Here is a 20,181-nt window from a genome sequence, read left to right as displayed (position 1 = left end):
CCAGCTGAGCACCTTTATATTTAAATGTTTTACAAAGAAGTAAGGCAGGTCCTTCATGAATATAACACCCACAACCTGGTGGCCTGCATTTTCCTCCAGAGACCTCCTCCACCTTGCCCCATGCTTTCTGTTTACAAGTGGAAACCAATAACCAGCCTGTTCTTCGGGAGTACATTGGGAGAAGGAATGGCCGCTATTTATAAAGCTCTTTGAGCCCTTTGAAATGACAAAGCCCAGTATACACAAAGTACAAAATAGCTATAGCTGTTTGGGCTGGATAGATATCCAAATAACTGCTAGACGTGAGAGCAGTGCAGTCCCAACTTACTTATGGACGCTCCGTTCCAAGGTTTTTACACCGTTTCAGAAAGCAAGGTGACTGCTGCATTCTTCCTAAGCTGAAGATGGAGGATTTGAAATGTTTTATTTTAAGTGAATTTATCTTAGAATACTTTATTATGTATACCAGCAAACTGAACTATCATTTTACTATGAACTATGAACTATCATGAACTATCATTACTATCATTTATCATATCCCCCATGATATTTACAGAGAAATATGGGAGGAATTCTGCAAGTAAATAAATTCTGATCTATCGCCATTCCCAGCAGCTGTCATCCTTCACCTTTGAGAAGTTCACCCCCACTTCATAAAGAACAATGTCTCCCTTGGAATGATAGTGCAATCAGTGGTAAGAGTAAAGGAATTTAGATATCTGAGCACTTTCTCTTCCTAATGTAATTCTTCCCAGAAAATCAGAATTTAGAGCAGCAAAGGGCTTAAAATAGCCAGCTCAACCTCTCACCTGAGTCATTTCACAGGTGAGGATAAGCATCGGTCATACTAAATGGCTCGCCTCAAGGCAGTTTGTTCCGTAGTGACAGAGCTGGAGCGAAAATCCCAGGTGCCTGTCCTCATGACAGTTGCCTCCTGGGTGATACTTTGTTATACCCGAGACCCAAGGCTCTGAAGATGCTTGGGTATTTGTGAGAGAAACTGTAAAAGGACAAGAAAGAACCAAATGACGAAACACAGGAAAAGGAATTGATTATAAAATTGGGTTTCCTTTTAAGTTTCAGGCTGTAAAGGCAATTTTTACAACTTCCGTAGGCCACTAAACTCCATTCTCAAGACTGGAAGGGAAGGGCCGTGGCAGGGATCCAAAAGCCCTAGAAAAGCAGGAAGGAGACACTTGAAAAAGGAGAAAGGAAGACGCAGACCATGTCAGCTGTCCAGCAGCCACTGGGGGTCAAGCTGCTTGTTTATCCTTGTAGGCGGCCTTAGAAAAGCTTCACTAGCAGTAGGAATTGCTGTGTCCAAGAAGGAAAGGTACAATTAAGTAAAATAACTAAAATAATCTTATTTATTTTCTTCTTTAATCTGGATAGAGAGGAGGGAGAGATGGGCAAGATGGAAGGGCACTCTCTAGGAGAGAGTGAAGACACATCATTAGAGCATTAAACTACACAGAGATGACATTTTTACAGGATTAAGCCAGGAAGCAGCATGGTGTAATAGTTGGTACCATGGCCAGAACTCCCTGAGTTTGATTTCACCTGCCCCGTAGGGGTGTTCTAAGAATTAAATGAGTCAATATTTGTAAAGCACTTAAAATGGAACTTGGTACATCATATGTGCTGTATTCATATATATTAAGTAAAATTTTAAAAGAAGATTGAAGGTGAACCAAGAAAAAAAGTGAGGTTCCTTCAATCCATTAATTGTATCTGAAAATTATTACTTCAGGTATAAACAATAAGCAAAGTGAATCTCCTTTTATTTATTCATTTAATAGATATTTTATGAAATACCGACCACATGTCAGGCACTGTTCTAGATGTTGAGGATGGTGAGGAAACAGGACCTACAAGGTCATTCTCCTCATGCAGCTTATTTTAGTGGGGTATGCAAACAAAAATTAGTAAAAATATGTCCTATCAGGTAATGATTGGTGCTATGGAGAAATATTAAGCAAGGGAACAGAGTGACAAGAAAGTATGAATGCTATTTTAGATGGATAAACTAGGATTCAGACCTGCAGTTTAACTGAGGTTCTTAACTATATTGTCTAAACATTATACTTCAAAGCACAATGAGGATACTGAGGGGATAATCCATTTAAGCTGCCTTCCAGGAACTTAGAATTTTCAAAAAGGAACTTTCTTGAGCTTTTATTTTAACCTAATTTAATTCTAGGTTAGCCACCTACTACTTGTGTCACCTTGGACATGTTACTTAAATTCTATAATCTGTTTCCTTATCTGTAAAATGGAGATAATAGTAGAACCTACCACATTAAGTTATTGTGAGTTATACGTTTTCAAATGCATATGAAGTGTCTGTCACTTAGAAGGACTAAGTTAAAATTAGTCATAGCCACTTGTATTTGTTCAATAAGTGCTCACCAAATTAACAAAACTTAATAAATTTGGGGGGTTGCTCTTGCCTGGGGCCAAAAAGCAACAGAAAGGAGCTCAATTACTGATATAAGAGAGTCTGTGACTGAAAATGCCCATGACTACTTTACAACAGTGAGCTTTCCATTCTTTTCATTTTCATTTCTCACAAGGCAGATTATTCCATTTTTAAATAAGAAAAGGGCAAAACTTCCAATTCTGATCATCATTCACTAAAATTAATTTTTAATATATTTAAGATTATTGTTTAACTCATCAGGAGCTAGAAAAGAAGTTATTTAAAATCATAACTAGGGCCTTCCTATCTAAGAGATTAAATGAATAAGCATAATAGCAAGACTGCTTCCTGTCTGTACCTCTTAGAGGTAATGTAATCAGTCCCCAGTGCTAAGTGGAAAGTGGGAAAAGGGTGGAGATAGAGAGTACTTTAAACAGCAAGGGCTTGGTAAATGTAGGTGGCGTAGAATGGAGTGGAAGTGAACTGAGAAGCTGAATGTTCAGACCGTGGCAGTGCTAAAGACACAGTGATTTCATGATAAAGCAGAATTAAGTAAATCTACGCAAGAGCTCTAAAACAACATACCCACCATTTTGAAGAGCCATTATCCCCTACCTTTCCTGTACAATTGAATTAAGTTCTACTTTAATAGTTGAATATAATTTGGCTCTATTTCTTACTTTTGATCAGTAGCAGTCAAGTGAGAAGTCTCTGTTCAATTTATATCTGCAAATGCCTTGAGCATCTACTTATGTCTCAGACACAGGACAAGGAGGAAAAGAAAAAGATGAAGTTACCCAGTATCTGCCTTCAAGGAGATTACCGTCTAACAACAGCAGTCAGCACAATATGCAAGGGGTTTTCATAAAAACAGAGCATGAACAAACTGCATTAGAAGTAAAAATACAAGCTTTGGATGTAGGGAAGGTCTCTTCTGTTCAGGGAATCAGGAGAAGGTTCCTGGAGGAGGAGACAGATAAATCAAAAAGGCATTTCTATGCACCTTAAAAACTTCCTTGTTTCGTGGGGTTTGGGGATAGCTCATGACACTCCAAGCAAAACGTGACCCAAAGTATTTGCTTAGCTTGTTCAGGCAGACAGATATGCTACTTTTTCTCCCATTTGTAATAACCACCCTCTGAAATATAGCTAGTGCCATCAATCCAGCTGTGAATTTCATCCATCACTTTGCCCTTCAAGCTGTAATGAGTGAGTCAGATGCTTCAGACTCAAGCAGATGCCTAAAGTCAGCTTCAGCAGAGCAGGCTAAACTAGGACTGAGTTACTATTCTCCCACCCCTAAGCAAAGCAGTTTTTCAATACATGGTATTTCTTTGTGGTCATTTTCTTCGTTGGTGGTCAATGGGATTTTAGATTTCCATCTTTTAGGTTCTGACTTGATGCTTGATCTTCTGTCACGCTACCTAAGAATCCACCTTTCACCTTTAGAAAAATGACTGGCCATTTTCACTCTCTGCCACAGATCTAGCATCTTCTATTTTAGTAAAAAGATGTTCAGCTTGCTTTTTTGTTTGTTTGTTTTGTTTTGTTTTTAGTTAACAGGTAATGACTGCTCTTATCAGAGGAAATGAGTACTCAGTAACCTGCCAGATTCCTTCTTTCATGTCTTCAAGAGAAAATACATTTTACCTTTACTTGTTCTGTGAATTCATGGTGGCATAAGTGCTAAATAGATAACACTTTAAATGATTTTAAGGCTATAATTTATGAATCACAGAGTCATAGCAGGTTAAAAGCTTTTTATTCGGTGCATCATCAGTTTTAACCCTCAACTCCTTGTCTACTTGGAGGCCACTGCTTTGTGGGAAAGAATTGTATTTACAGTTTTCTAATACTAATAGGTAAATGTATTATAGAAATTGTTGAATGTGAAATTTTCTCCACAAATGTACAAGAGATTTTTGCAGTAAGTGTAGAGAAGATTGATTTCCCTGCCTTTCCCCGGGGACTCAATTACATTATCACCTACCAACCTTTATGGTGTCCACTTTCAACTGAATACTTTTCTAAGTGCTACTGATGTAAACACGGAGTAACGGTTGACCTTACATCTCAAAGACTAGCATTTCTGGTAGGATTGGAGCCAGATGACAGAGAGCTAGGGCAACTCCAGATGCATAATGTCTGCAGATACCCACATGCCCAGTTGATCGTCAGTGAATCTCTGATTCATCCATCCATTCAATCAGATAGTTCATTTTGGCCCTATGCTAGGTTCAGAGATAGGTATGAAAAAATGGATAAGACCTGGTTCCTGCCTCAAGGAGTCCTATCTGCTCTTTAGACAGAGATAGATATGTCGAAAACTAAACTACTATGCGAAAAAGAATGCTCCAAGAGGAGGGAAGAACTAAGTACGGAGGTCAGGGAAAGTTTTCTGGGTAGGTACCTGATGCTTGAGTTTAATCTCAAGGAATTAATAAGTATGTTTAGCAAATAGTTCATTAAGGGAATCACTCCAGAGAGAAGATGCTGCCTGTGTTCCGGCTAGGTCTAGAGACAGTAGGGAGAAATGGATGCCCGTATTCATCCATTCTGTCTGTCTCTGTCACTCTGTTTCTCTCTGTCTCTCTCTTGCTCACTTTCATACACACACACACACACACACACACACACACACACACACACCCACTCACACAGGCATTCACTTACTTCCCTATGTATTAACCCCAAGAGAAACTATGGAAGAAACTCCTCCCAAATTTCTCCAATGCACTCAAGTTTTGTTTCTTTTCTGGAACTTGTAAAAACTTTGGCAGTTAATTTTCTTATATTTGTATATATTTCAAATATATACACAGAAAATCGCATATTCCTGGAAGGAAAAACCTTAGACCCTTTTACATTTTTACAGTACCTAGAATGATGTTACATATAAATTTTGTGCTTAAAAATTCTTGTTGAATTAAATAAATAATTACTACTAAAACTATTGTTAAGAGCTGATTCTCTACTGGGGATTCACATAAGTCAAGCTGAAAATTCTTAGTTTGATGTCTGAGGTAACTAAAAATTCTGAGCTGACCAAAAACAAACAAAACAAACAAACAAACAACACCAGACTATGAAACTGGAAACATTTTCCTAAGAGCCAAGCTATACTTTATTCCATCCAATGGTGGTGGAATAGTTCTTAGATTATTCCCTCATTATAGATATAAAAGGGGTTCTCAAGAATTCCAGGCAGGGCTTCAAAATGAGGTTACACTTCTCTGCATATTCTAGACCTTACTGAAATTTTTCCTAATGATTCATTCTGGGTCTCTCAAGTCATATGTGCACCATTAACCAGACCACTTGCTGACTGGCATCTGCCCTTCTCTGCCTCTCTAGCTTATTGTGGTTGATGGCTCCTGTCACCAAATCTTGAAACAGTGCCACCAGAACTTACCAAAAGTGCTCTCAGTGCTGTTAATACCCACTGAGTGTACCAAATCTCTAGTAGTGACTGCCAAAGCCTGCTTCAGAGCTTGCAGGTGCCCAGTGAGGCAAAGGTACTAATGTCTGTGCTACTGGCTACAGTGCCCAGTATCTTCCCATCAAGGGCACTTTTGCCACTGCCAACTGACTGTTCTGCCAATGTCACTGCAGCCTGCCAGTGTGGGCACCATCACCAACTGCTGGTGCCCAATGTTCAGGGCACTAATATCTGTGATATGGCACCATCCCTGCTTGCTGATGAAGTTGCTGGTGCCAATTCTGCTGATTCCTTTTGTTCCCAAGTCCCAGAAATGTTTTGTGATGTAGATTTTGTATTGAAGCTTCTTCTTCTTAAGCCATGGTCCCTGGGAGCTAAGCCAGGGCCCATTAAGAGTGCCAGATCCTGAAATCCATGCATAATCACCCATCTCCTCGAACATGTATCTCTTGTTCTATTAATCAAATACATATGCCTTGGCCACCTTCTTTAAGCAGAAGAGTCTTTTGAGGATGCTGGATTGCTCATTGAAAACAGACCCATGCAAGACCAATCCTGCCATATATATTGCACATATATATTCTGTATATCCCCATGCTTGACAGATGAACACAGTGCTGTTCAAGATGAGCTCCATGCCACACAGATGCAGCCATCAAGCTGACAGATTCCCATTCCACATCAGAGAACAAGGAACACTTTATTTTGTGTCTCAGGAAATCAACTGGAATCTGACGATTTCTTACCACCTCTCCTCTAGCACCCTGTCCAAGCCACTAGCCCTGCTTCTCCTGACTTACTTCCAGAGCCTCTGAACAGGCCTCTCTGCTCCTACCCTTGCTTCCCTATGCACTTCTTAACACAGCAGCCAGAGTGATCCTGCTGAAATATAAGCCAAATCATGTCACTGCTCTGTGCAAATTCTTGCACTGGCTCCCTGTTTCCCACAGAATGAAAGCCGAACTCCTTACAAGGCCTTCAAAGCTTTACCTTATCTGGCCCCTGATTGCCTCTCTGACCTGTTCCCCGCCTCTCTCTGCCTGCACAAGCTGCTTCAACCCCCCTGGTTTCTTTGTTATTCCTTGAATGGACACCAGGCTCACTCCTTCCTGAGAGCCTTTGCTCTACCTATTCCCTCTATTTGGAATCCTCTCCCCCTAGTTGCCAACAAAGCAAATTTGCCCTCTTTAAATCTTTGTTCAAGTCTTGCCTTCTGAATAAGATGTCCCCTAACCACCCTATTGAATACCACATTTCCTCCTGTCCCCACAGAACCTCCAGCACTCCCAGACCTCCTCTTGTACTTTCTGTTGTCACAGCAATTATCACTTTCGGACATAACTTCCCTATTTATTATGCTATTTATTATGTTAATTATTTTCTGTCTCCCCAGTTAGAGTGTAAACTCCACAATGGCTGACACCTTTATATGTTGTATTCACTGATGCATCCAGAACAGTGCCTAGAATATAGTAGACATGCCCTATATATTTGTTGAGTGAACGAATGAATGAATGAATGAGTAGATGGGTGGATGGTTGGATGGATGGATGGATGGATGGATGGATGGACAGATGGATAGATAGATGGGTTGTAGGTCCTCAATTTTGTAACTCCTATACTAATTTTTTGCCACCATTTGTATGATATCTTTTATACTTCCCTACCCAAGCAGAATATAAGTTATTCATTTGTATACTGCTAACTTTGGTTTTATGGTACATTTATCTGTTTGAAGTACTTCAGTGGGTGGTGTTATTATGCACATACCTAGAGGCTCTGAGAAAGGACATGGTTTTTAAATATCAAATAAACAGAATTGGTATTCAGAACATTCATTATCTTCTGAAGACTCAAGTTTGGGAAATTGTTTTTTAGTTGAGACTAATAACTTACAAACAATTTTCCTGACTGATAGTAGCATTGAAAATGCTACTATCAGTGCACTATATAAGCTACATGAATGTCAGAAAACATGTACTGTCAGAGGTAAAAAAAAGGGATCCTTTGTCTTTTTCTAAACATAGTTCATATCAGTGGTGGAGCTTGAAAATGTGAATGATGGTGAGCATTGCTCAGCACCTTATTCTAGTTGCAATAAATCCGCTTCATCTTTAATCTGAGCCCTTGTTTCATAAAAGAGATTTGCAACAAGGAAATAAATCAAAACAAATAGTGATATTTAACAGAGGGCTCTAGGGTCAATATGATCTCAACAAGGATTTTAGAAATGAAAAGATGGCAAAAGCATGTACTTGTATTGAATTTTTAAAAACACACCTTTTACCAAAAGCTTCAGAGAGAAGTACAATAAAATCATTCAACCCCAGTGTTTATATGTGTACTGCGTAGTGGCTCTGTCGGTCCTTTCATCTACATCCCCACAGATCTTACCAGGCAGATAACTGCCAGGTTCTCAGGTGATGCTCCAGAGAGCAGTTACTCTATGTGTGCATAGAAGAAGCCTGATTGGCAGTCTGCTCACACTGTTTGCAAAGCGATAAAGAGATTGTTTTATGGTTGTTACTGTTGTTATGGTCATTTTTTTTTCTACCACAGTTTATAGAACTTGTCTGTTTTGGCAGCTTCACTCCTTTAACTTGTGGTCAGTCCAGTGCCTTTTATCAAAGGGTTAATCCCTAACCCTGATGGCTAGAGGGTTGACTAGTCTGGCTAGTGCTTCTATTTTGATCACCAATCAACCATACTGTGTTATTGGAAGTTGATCACCATGTGTCTTAAAAACATTTCTTATCTATGCACTATTTGTCCATGACTTCACGTCACAGTCTAAGACTTGTCAAAATAAGGGATACCTCAGGCCCTCTCATGGCTAGACCTTAGTTTATTTCTTTTATTCGCGAAATAGAAATCACAGGGCATTAAGAGATAGTACCCAGTCCAAAGCGCTTCACTTTCCCTTTATTCCCCCAAAATGTAGTGCCAAGTAATATCCAGGTATCACCTCTTCACGCTCCTGCCCTATTCCTAAAGCTGGGAGTCTTCAATTGTCTAAACATTCAAGGACACAAAGTCGGCAAGGCTCAGTTGGTGGTGGGAAAAATTAGAGCGGTTACTATTATCTGCAATTTGTAAGTCCATAGTGACATCCAAACATAACTCACTTGCCTCTGAGGGTTTAAGTTTCTCCCCATTCTTTTACAGAAATTGTCTCCATAAGAGAGTCTAATTGCAAACAAAGGGGCTTCAAGCAACAGATTTGTATATGTTACGTGTCTCCCTCCCTTGCTGCATATATACAACACAGAGACTTTATCACATTCTGCTTCCTAACAATAGTCACAGTGTATTAATCCTTTCAATTCCACAGAAGGAATAACATTACATGGAGTACCCAGAGTCTCAGACTCCATAAAGGGCATTTTCCCAAAGATCACCTAAAACCCCTCACAAATGAGATAATGTGTATGAAATCCCTTTGGGCTCTTTAAAGTCTCATATGATTGTTAGGTGGTGTCATCAATACTCTTATCCATTTCGTAGACATCTCTCCGGCAAAGTTACACTGCAATAGCGCTTTAATGGTGATGAATAGACTTTTTCTGGGGCTCCATGGTCAGTGGATCTGCCTTTCTCTTTCATGTTCAATCAGTCTTTTAAGAGCCACTGATGAACAGCACAGAGATGTCTAAGCCCAGGTCTCAGAGCCTGTGGGAGATCTGATCCTCGCGCTACTTGATAGACCTGCGTTTGGACTTGGCAGCATGCTGTCTGCTAGCACTGTTTGTCCCGGTTTATTCTCAGGACTGCTGTTAGTCTAGGTCTTGGGTAGCAGCAGGACAGAGCAGAAGAGGCTAGAACAAGAAGCAGGAATAGAGGGACATACCCGACGATGTCAGCTGTCTGTATTACAAAACTCCTATCAGGGAGTCTGAGAGCACAGAGTACATCCAGGTAGAAGAGAGAAGCCATGGTCCATTGCAGCATCATAGGCAAGTTTTAAGTACCCGAGCCTGGCACATCGAGGCTGTTGTACCAGTACGTTTACAATAAATGGTAGTCAGGTTTGTGTGTATCCGGGGAGCAGCATGCCACGCGGAAGGCTGCCCCTGCCCACATGAGGACCTTTACCAGTATTTCACATATAAGAATCCAGCTCTCACCAAGTCCAAGCCAGGTAGCTTCTGTTAACACAGAAATTATTAACCCCGAAGTTATCTCTAACTATGCCTCTCATGCTATAATTTCTAAGAAAGGCAAGCAAAAATCGCCAGAGCAGAAGGCAAGCCCCCTACCCCACCCCGATCTCCACTGCACTCTTGGACTCTTACTCCTTTGTATGTCTGACCTTCCTCAGCCCCGAATCCTCATTTGTCACTCCTTTCCATGCCTTTTCCTTGTAATTTCTAAAAACTCACTCTCCCTCCTTCTCTTCCCATACGAACTCCTCAGCAGAATCATTTAGATTGCACTTTCTACATCCTCATCTCTAACTCACACCTCAACCCAGCACAGACCAGCTTCTGGGTTCTTCTTAGTGAGGTGCGGAGACCTATTTGCCAGACGCCACGAGCACTTCTCCCTCCTCTTCTCAGCAGACCTCTGCAGATTCCAGCACTGCTGCCCACAGCCTCCTTGCAGCTTCTTTTCCCTCACTTCTCTTGTTGTCTTGACTATTCCCTTTTTCGTCTCCTGAATATAATTCTTATCCTTCACTTTGAAAACGTTGATTCTCCCTCAGGCCACTTCTCTTCCCATACTATCAATACATACCCTCTTCAGTCCCATCCATGTAGGATTTCAGCTCCCCCACGTGATAAAAATAACTAAGATTTATCAAGTGCTTCTTTGTGCTGAGCACTGGGCTAAACTCTACTTGCGTTATTTCACTGAATGCCTGACAACCGTCAGAGGTTCTTTCTCTCTCTCACATTACTAATCAGAAAATGGACGCGTAGGAAGGTTGAGTAGTTTACTCAAGGTCATACAGCTAATGAGTGGAAGAGCCAAGATTCCCACTTGTGCTGCTGCTGCTGCCCAAGGTTGTAAGTCCCCTCAGACTTCTCCCCCAAATTTAATGTGCTATTCCCCAACATCTTTAATTTCTCATGTCTCAAAATTATTCGTGTATTTCCTTCTATTTTCTTTTCTTTCTCAGCTGCTAATACCACCATGTACCCAGGTGTCAAAGCTAGAAACTTGAGGTTTTCTACATTTCCCCCTCTTATCCCTTGCATAGTTGTCACAAAGGGATGGTGGCATGATTGCCAGAAAGATACCAACAAAGGCAGTTAAAAGAAATGAAGTTTCTTTTAATGGCAACAGATATGAAAACTCATGGCTTCACAAAACAAAAGACAATGCAACATACTGTCAAGTGGAAATACAGGCTTCCTTTAAATGTTCTACGTGAAGTTGCCTTATTTAATTTTTAATTCTGTTTTTATTAAAGGCTAAGCCACTAAAATAGAGACTTCCTAGTGGTTTAAAGAACAGAATGCTTATTTCTCCCACGTAATAGTCTGACAGTGAGCAGTCCAGGTTTACAAGTTGACTCTGCTCTGGGCAACTGTGGGAGGACCCAGGACCTTCCATCTGTTGCTCTGTCATCCTCTAAAGTATGATCCACAGACTGACAGCATCAGCATCGCCAGGAAGCTTGTCAGAAATGCAGAATCTCAGAGTCTGCCTTCAACCTATTGAATTAGAATCTGCAGGTTAAGATCTCACACATGATTCTTATGTACATTAAGGTTTGAGAAGCATTTCCCAAACTCTAGAGTATTGTTTTGCCCATGTGGACGAAGCTGGGCTGCAGACCCGGATGTTTCAGCTCAAGAGTAGATAAAAACAAAAGCAGCTCTAGAGCAAAGAACCTTTTAGGTTAAAGATGACCTGGAAGTTACACGCAGCACTTTCATTGGCATCGCATAGGCTCAAATGTATTCTCATGGAAGCAACCAGAAGAGAAGCTAGTGTATCTCGAATCTAGTTAGGCAGACACGAGCTCAATTGAAGCCCCATTACTATGGAAGAAGAGAGAACAGTTTTGGGTGAACAACAATGGGTCTCTGTCTCAATTTTGTAACACCTTCAGATATAAAAATATCTGCCACACTTGTTATTGACTTTTTTGACTTCCTTATTCTCTTGATCTAATTACCATGCCACTATCGTAATGCTGGCTTCATAACTTGTGGCACTGAGAACTGTTTTTTAAATTTAATCCCAAACCCATTAGAACGTAATTTCATTTTTTCTTCTTTTGTTTCCTTTTACTATCTTTATTGCCTTCCTCTTGCTATACCTTTTATCTTGTGGCTCTATCACTTTATAAGGTATTATCTTTGTCTCAGCAGATAAAGCTGGTTTCAGGCAGAAAGAATAAGAATGTCAGGCAGAGAGAATGACAGGCTATATATATATATATATATGTCCATACATATACAACAAACCCAGAATATTTCAATAAAACTAACAAATTAAAAGAAAATAAAACTGTAGTGATCATGTAATCTTAGAAAACTCTTCTAGGTCAGTGGTTTTCAAATATTTCTTTTTAAAGTAGAGAAAGCTTTCCTTCCTCTTCTTACCTGTGTAAAAGACTTAAAATATGAGCTATTCAGCTGAAGTAGACCAGGCAGTTTCAGAACCTGGACTGTTCACCTGTCTTATAATTGGCCCCTTTGAAGCCCCAGGACACCACAGAGCACTGTCCTAGGGTCAGTGATCTCTGCCTGCTGTGTAGCCTGTGATGTTAACAGTGTGCCCTCTCTGAGGCCAGGTTTGCCTTAAGAGGCTCCTGGAGGAAAGTCAATGTACATTTGGGCAGAATAGCAAGACATCAAGAACAACAAGGAAGATCTTCGGTAAAATGTACCAATATATCCTCATTTTTCCAGAGACTGAAGCTTTCTTCACTGCTGTCTCTGATTTCTATCCCAACTTAGGTTTACCCCAGACTTTGGGATTCAACTAGTTGAATCGTTTTGCCTTGTTGTGAACCCCTGTTACAATGCCTTCTGCCTGCCCACCACTCTGCCTCTCAGATTACAAACTGTGCCTGACGACCATTCATGCTCAGCAGTATGGCAGGCCCGGCAGCCCCTGGAGCTGTCTCTGTCTAGCGTTGTCCTGCCAGATGTGCCTGCTGGAAAGAGAGTTTAAACACTGCTAATTTGAGAAAGCAGTCATGTGCTCAGTGTGGGTACACTGAAGGAAAGAAGTGTGGCTGTCATCTGCCTTTAATCTAAATGTCCTATCTTGTCCTGTAACCGTTTTCTTTGCCTTTGGGCTTCTTTCCTCTTTACTGGATAAATAAATCTGACACTAATTTGATATTAATATACAAATTATAGAATTGTAAGACTTAGGAACTAAAAAGGAACTTTGAGATCATTGATCTAACACCCTTATTTTATAGATGGGAACACTGAAGCTTAGAGATGTGAAGTAACTTGCCCATAGTTACACAGATAGTTAATAGTAGAGTCAGGACTGCCAGGCTACAGAAACAAAGCCCAGTGCATTTTGTGATACAGCATACTACCTGGAATTGGTCCTTGGTATTTAATAGTTTTAAATAGTTGTAAACATTACTGTTAGACCATAAAAAGAGCCCTCATTTTCATAATATGTGGTAAAAAATACAAATCTCCCCCACAAATGGATGCCACTAAAATTAGTCATTTTGTCTTCATGTGTTCATTAAATCACTTAATTTAATCAACATTTAGCAAATGCCTGCCATATGTGAGATGCTCTGCTGGGCACGTGAGAGACTACAAAAGTGGCTAAGACCTTGTTTCATCACCAAGAGGTCGACAGTCTAAAGAAGAAGACAGACATTCACCTCTCTAACTATAATAGAAATGAGACTTTAATAGAGCTATAATAGAGTTTTATGCAAATTACTACAGAAACCTAGTAGAAGGTATGATTAGTTTTGACTCGGGAGTAAGGGTAGCTTTGGAGAAGGTGTCACAAAAGAGACGGCATTTGAACAGGACCTTTTAAGAATGGAAAGAATTTCAGCAGAGAACAGGGGGAAAGTAGCATCCCTGGCAGAGAGAATAGCATGAGCAAAAGTATGGAAGTTAACTGGAAATACAGTGGATTCTGCCCCAACAATCATACTCACAAAATAAAGAATTACTTTGTTGAGGATTAGTGAGAATGCAGTACATAGGTGTTTACTAGACGACAGTCACGTAACGTGGGTAGGATGTTGATGTTAACTTAGCTTCCCTAGTCTTTCTCAGTCTCATGTAGATGCGTTTGCTGGTGGATTCATAAAGAGTTTGGAATATTTTATGTGTCAACTTGGTTAGGCCACAGTACCCAGATATTTGGTCAAACACCAGTCTAGACGTCACTGTGAAGGTATTTATTTAGATGAAATTAACATTTCAATCAGTTAGACTTTGAGTAAAGCAAATTACCCTTCATAATGTGGATGGACTTATCCAATCAGAGAAAAAGACTGAGGTCCTCCAAAGAAGACAAAGGAATTCTGACTCCAGACTGCCTTCAGGTTTGAGCTGCAGCATCAGTTCTTCCCTGAGTCTCCAACCTGCCCTGCACATTTCACACTTGCCAGGTTTGGGGGCTTCTGCATGTGTATATACACAGCCTATTGATTCTGTTTCTCTGGAGAACCCAGACTAATGCAAATACCAAGGGTTTTGAAATAAAAGAGTGACTCTATTAGTCAGTTTTCCCCTATATGTCAAAATATCAGTGGTTTATAGCAACAAAATATATGTATATATATTTATTTTCCTTACTCATGAGTCCACGGGTCAGCTGTGGTTCAGCTAACTTCAGCCGGACTCACCTGAACTCCAGCGAGCTGGGGTAGACTCCAAGCTTCGGGCTAGATTTAGGTTTGCCCCACAAGTCTTCATCTTTCTTCTAGGACCAGCAGTTATGCAACTAGTCAACAATTGTTTTTCTTGTAATAGAGCATAGGACTCAAAAGGATGAGTAGATCACAGGAGTGCAGAGACCTCATCTATAAACCACCACACTGATACTTCTGCCTGTTCCACTGGCCAAGCAAGTACATGACCAACATCAATGGGATGGAGAAGTAACTCCAGCCACATCAGGGTTCAATATAGATCCCTCAGCAAAGGGCACAGAGGCATAATTCTAATCCAGGAAGAGAGCGAAGAATTGAGACCAACAATTCAATCGACTTGAGGGACCTGGTTAGATATATTTCTGAAAAATAACTGTCAGCTGTGGGAAGGGGGAGTATAAAGATGCTAGCAGTCATAAACTCTTTCTAAAACAAAGTAGAAAAGACAAGGAGTGAGGGAAGTTGGGAGGGGTGAGAGAGGAAAGAAGAGTTTTGATTGGAAGTTGAAAAGAGTAGCAGCCAAAGGACTCAACATTATACAGTTTCAAAATAAGCATGGGCCTAATTTAGGGCACTGGGGAGGTAAGGGAACTAAGAGTTACTGAAGACATATGTATTCAAAACACTGCACTAGTTCACATAGCCTATGTCATATGATCCTTACAATACTGCAGTAGATATTATTGTCAGATTCCAAAGTCCATTTTGGAAGAAAGGAACTGAATTGAGAGACATTTTGGAAATCAAATATATAAGACTTGTTGGCCTAATTAGATATGATGGTAAAACAGAATGGGGAAAGCTAGATGACTCCTAAGCATCTAGGTGGGCAATAGTGTGGTGCTTCCCCATTAACTTAGTTGGGAAACACAAAAGGAGGGCCAGTTTGTGAGCTGAAAGAGTGGCTTGTGTTGGTGATACTATAGGACATCTATGTGAGATACTTTACAAATGGTTGGAAATTTGTATCTTAGAGCTCAAGAAGCCAAGAATCCTGGAGAAACACTCCAGAAATAAAAGCAAAAAGCATGGAAAATGATATTAGCAAAGAAATGAATGTGTCTTGAACACACAGTTCATGTTCATGGAATGGCTAGCAAATTAACATACTGTTTAGACATGTGTCTAATGTAAACACATGTTTACTCATGTGTCTAATCATATGTATTAGTTTACATATAGCAAGTAGTGTGAAATTAGGTTGAAAAGATAAGTTTGTACCTGATCTCAGTTGTCCTAGGATGCTGGAATAGGACATTTGGGCTTTTATCAAGGAAGAACCACTATAGATTTTTGTGCAAGGGTTGACTTAAAGAGCCTGCCTTTTTGGCAGACTGATGTAGCATCATGGTATAAGCTGGACCAAAGGTAGGAGGCCAAGTGGAAGGCTATTGCATTAGTTTTTATAAGCACCAACAAGAACCTAAACAGAGTAGTGGCAGGAAGAACAGAAATGAAGGAACAGATGGAAGAATTGCTTTGAAGGTAATTGCTGTGCAGCGCAGTAACCATTCTGCATACCATTAAATACGTGTCAAGTTAGTTTTGTAACTTCACTTGGCACTAATGGTTTCCTGTCTTCAGGTATGCAGAGCCTTCATAATTTATTGTTCATCTGTTCACATATTTTTTCAATAAGGGTTATAATTTCTATGAGGGAGAGACTATAACTTGTTTTGTTCTCTACTATTCCACGACATTTATCAGAATAGGCACTGGCTAAATGTTTAACAAATGAGCAGCTGGATGAATGCTGCCCCTGCACATGTCAGTGTACCCATTCCTAGATTCTCTTCACGCTTGCTCTCTACCCTGCCCCCGTCTCTCATCTTTCCACCAAGTATTTCCCTCCCTCTCACCTCCTTAAGGCTGGTCTGGGAGAACTTGCCTCACAGGAGGAACCAGATTTCTGAGCAGTCTGCAGAAACTGATGTGACATTTTTTTTCCAGTCCTGCCTTCAACCAAGCTCAATTGACTCTCTCGTTACTATTTTTAATGTTATCTCAGACATATCCAGTAGCTTTCCAGTTACGTAAAATATTGAAAATTCAGTTCCTATCCATTTAAGCCTCCAGTTTTATTTTCTCCCCCCACCCCTACCCCATTTCAGGCTTCTGCCAAGGGACTGGTACCTCTCTCTTTTCTGATTCTAAGTTCCCTAGTGCTAGAGAAGGAGAGACTGGGGGAAAGGCATACTTCCTTACACTTGACTGGGTTTGGTTTGCAGAGCTCTGGTGAGTTTCCCGTCATTGTTCTTTGGCTAACGCTGATCACCAGCAACCTCTGTGTGGCAGGTGGCCGCTGGCTGCTCTCTTAAAGGAATGGAGTATGAATGCTTGGGGTGACCTGTGGGGACCCTACTGCACAGTTCTCTGGTGTGGGACATCTGACTCTACCCCAGCTTGATTCATCAAGATTCTCTAAGGTCGTTCCCAGTATCCACTGCTGGGGTGATCAGCTTCTTGGATGGCTAACAGCAAGACCTCCCTGCCAGGCTATTAATTTCAAAGCTAATGAGTCTCTCTTCCTTCCTTCTTCCCCTTTCTCCAGTTGTTTCCTTGTGTCAACTGGGACAGCCAGGGAGTTTCCTAAGGCTGGGGTGATTATTCAAGGTAGCAGAGTTGGTTCAACCACCTCTTAATAAGTCCTGGAGAATGCCCCTGGCCCCAATATTTTTGTAATTCTCTGTAGAATATGAAAGTATTTGATACCTTTGAGCTTCTGCTTTGGGTCCTAGTTGCCAGTTTTACACATATATATAGTATCCGGTTATTTGTAACTGCTGCCAAAACTTCATTTTGCAACTCCTGAGGTGTCATTTACATTTGTAACTACTGTGTAATAAACACTGAGTTAAGTGTTATGTGAACAAACATTTAATGAGTAACTAAAATGAGTCAGTCAATGTAAGAATGAAATACAAAAGTCTGATGTAGTTCAGACCCCAATGCAAAATAATGAATTACATGGCAATATTAAAACAGAGGACATTTCAACCTCAAAATGGAAAATGGATTGGAGAGTAGAGCAGTAGGAAAGAGAAAAGGAGAAAAGGGAACTTAAAAATGAAGGAGTAGGGCTTCCCTGGTGGCACAGTGGTTGAGAGTCTGCCTGCCGATGCAGGGGACACGGGTTCGTGCTCCAGTCCGGGAAGATCCCACATACCGCGGAGCGGCTGGGCCTGTGAGCCATGGCTGCTGAGCCTGCGCGTCCGGAGCCTGTGCTCCGCAAAGGGAGAGGCCACAACAGTGAGAGGCCCGCGTACCACAAATTTAAAAAAGTAAATAAATTTTTTAAAAAAAGGAGTAAATACCATCCCAGAAGAAGAAAAGAGAGAAAAAAAAAAAGGTAGAAGAGATACTTGAAAATATAATTGCCTTGACCTTTGATTGATCATGGTTAGGAAAAAAAAACAGCTACAGATGACATTTTGGGGACATTGGGGAATGTTAATATGGACTATATATTAGGTAACGTAATTTTATCAATGTTAGATTTATTGAGGGTGATGATACTGTGACTGTGTCGGAGAATGTTCTTGTTCTTGGGAGATGCTCCTGGAGTATCAGGGGATGAAGTTTCATGATGTCCGCAAATGGTTCAGGAGAAATGTCTTTCCAATGGTTCACCTAAAATTTAAAAAATAAGTGTTGTGTGCATGTGAATGAGTGAGTGGGTATAGAGTGAAAGGCAAAAGCCAAATGTAGTAACATCTGGTGCATCGAGATCCCGGGTATTCTGGAAGACATGGCAATGTACCACCTGTAACTCCCTTCAAGGAAGGACTTGCCCAGCATCAGGGAGAGTGGTCAGCAGACAGCCTCCAGCAATCAGCATCTTCAGGGTCTGCCTCCACGGCAGAGAGCCCTCACCAGAGCATGCTACTCCCAGGCAGCAACATCCAGTGACAGAGAGGCAGATCACAAAGGCCTGTTCATATCCGCCCTGCCCGGGACACTCTACTAGCCTGAACTGTGCCAGAGCTCCCCAAATGGCTCACAGAGGTGCCATCAAGCCCCATCATAGTTCGGCCCCTCTTCTGCTTCCTCATCCCTCCTTCTGCAGATGTTGATCCCTAATAAACACTTTGCACCCTCCTCCAAGAAAAAGGAGTAAGGAGAATCTCAAAAATGAGAACACTGCATAGTGGCAGAAAGCCTGACATGTTTGAGATTAACATCTGCATCCCTGATGCCCAGACTAATCTTCTCTCTGCTCACAAATCAGAATCATGTAGATTTCCGTTAATATTTATCTCCTTGAATCTGAAGGAAGAGGAAAATCTATGTTGTATTTTGCCAGTTTTGCTGTTCCCATCATGAATTTCACTGAAGGATCACATCAAGTTGATGAGGTGCCAGCTGTCCTTAATAACTGAAGTATTAGATGTTATGGTAGGACATGCAAAGCAGCACACATCTTAGAAGTGAGTTACTTCGAAAACCAAGAACTGCAAATTCAACTAAAATTTCAAATAAAAACCAAAAGACTAGAATAATCCATACAAAATTTTAATGCCAGAAGTTTCTCTTGCTTAAATTACTTTCACACTCCAATTTAAACTCAGAAACATTATGTTGCTGTCACACTTCTTTGTTCTCCTAAAGTAAAAAAATAAATCTTTATATAGCTGACAAAAAATAGGAATCTGTCTGCCAGCGAGTTCTCTATTCTTGTCTAACATACTGTAGGGTCTATGTAGAACACATGGTCCTTAAACACCCAAAAGCCTCTTCTTTACTGGCTTACCACAGCAGTATGTTTCTCCAGCATGTTTGCACTACCTACAGTACATGTCTTGCATAAGCATGAATTCCTTTGGTTGTTTAAGTCATGCAGTATTTTCACATGCTTTGATGTTGTGCATATGAGAATTATCATCTACATTTTGGGAGTGCAGTTCCCTGTGCCTTCAGCACTGAATTTAAAACTGCTCGACTGACATCATTTTAAATTCCGTCCAACAGAATGCCAATAATGTCTGCAACAGAAGTTTGACATATTTAGTTCTCTCAAATATGGAGCTGATTTAGCAGCTAAATTGGAAATTTCTGGGTGCATTTTTGAAAACCAATTGAGCGTGAAATTATTAATAATTTAGAATTGTGCATAAAGTATTTTGGGTTTACTTATTTTCTTATCCAGAAAGATCTGTTGCTTCATATCAGGTAAATTTCCAAGATGCATTCTGCTGTTGGAACACAAAGTAAACAGCTTAAATTAATCCTAATGTGATTTTCTAATTACAGATGAGACCCATTGGCCATGATGGCTACCATCCCACATCTGTTGCTGAGTGGCTGGATTCCATTGAACTAGGTGACTACACCAAAGCCTTTCTGATTAATGGCTATACATCGATGGACCTGTTGAAAAAAATCTGGGAGGTTGAACTTATTAATGTAAGTTGGTCTCTTAAAGACACCTTAACGATTCAACACTTGATAATTCCTACCATAGGTGGGTAATTTTTCCTTTCTTTGTGACTCTTTGGACAT

The 20,181-nt window shown here is 40.5% G+C and overlaps 1 protein-coding gene across 16 annotated transcripts in view; it reads left to right on the top strand.

Annotated features, from left to right (window-relative positions):
- Nucleotides 1–20,181, top strand: part of ANKS1B (ankyrin repeat and sterile alpha motif domain containing 1B) — a 1,164,750-nt gene that overhangs the window by 835,004 nt on the left and 309,565 nt on the right. For all 16 annotated transcript variants that reach the window (XM_033427668.2, XM_033427671.2, XM_033427675.2 and 13 more), the window contains one exon: nucleotides 19,933–20,085. In XM_033427668.2, coding sequence (XP_033283559.1) covers nucleotides 19,933–20,085 — 153 coding nt within the window. The remainder of the gene's footprint in view (nucleotides 1–19,932; nucleotides 20,086–20,181) is intronic.

This window comes from Orcinus orca, chromosome 11 (assembly GCF_937001465.1).
Source record: "Orcinus orca chromosome 11, mOrcOrc1.1, whole genome shotgun sequence".
Classification (NCBI taxonomy): domain Eukaryota; kingdom Metazoa; phylum Chordata; class Mammalia; order Artiodactyla; family Delphinidae; genus Orcinus; species Orcinus orca.
Note: the sequence above shows the minus strand (reverse complement) of the source record. Positions and strands in the feature narration are given on the sequence as shown.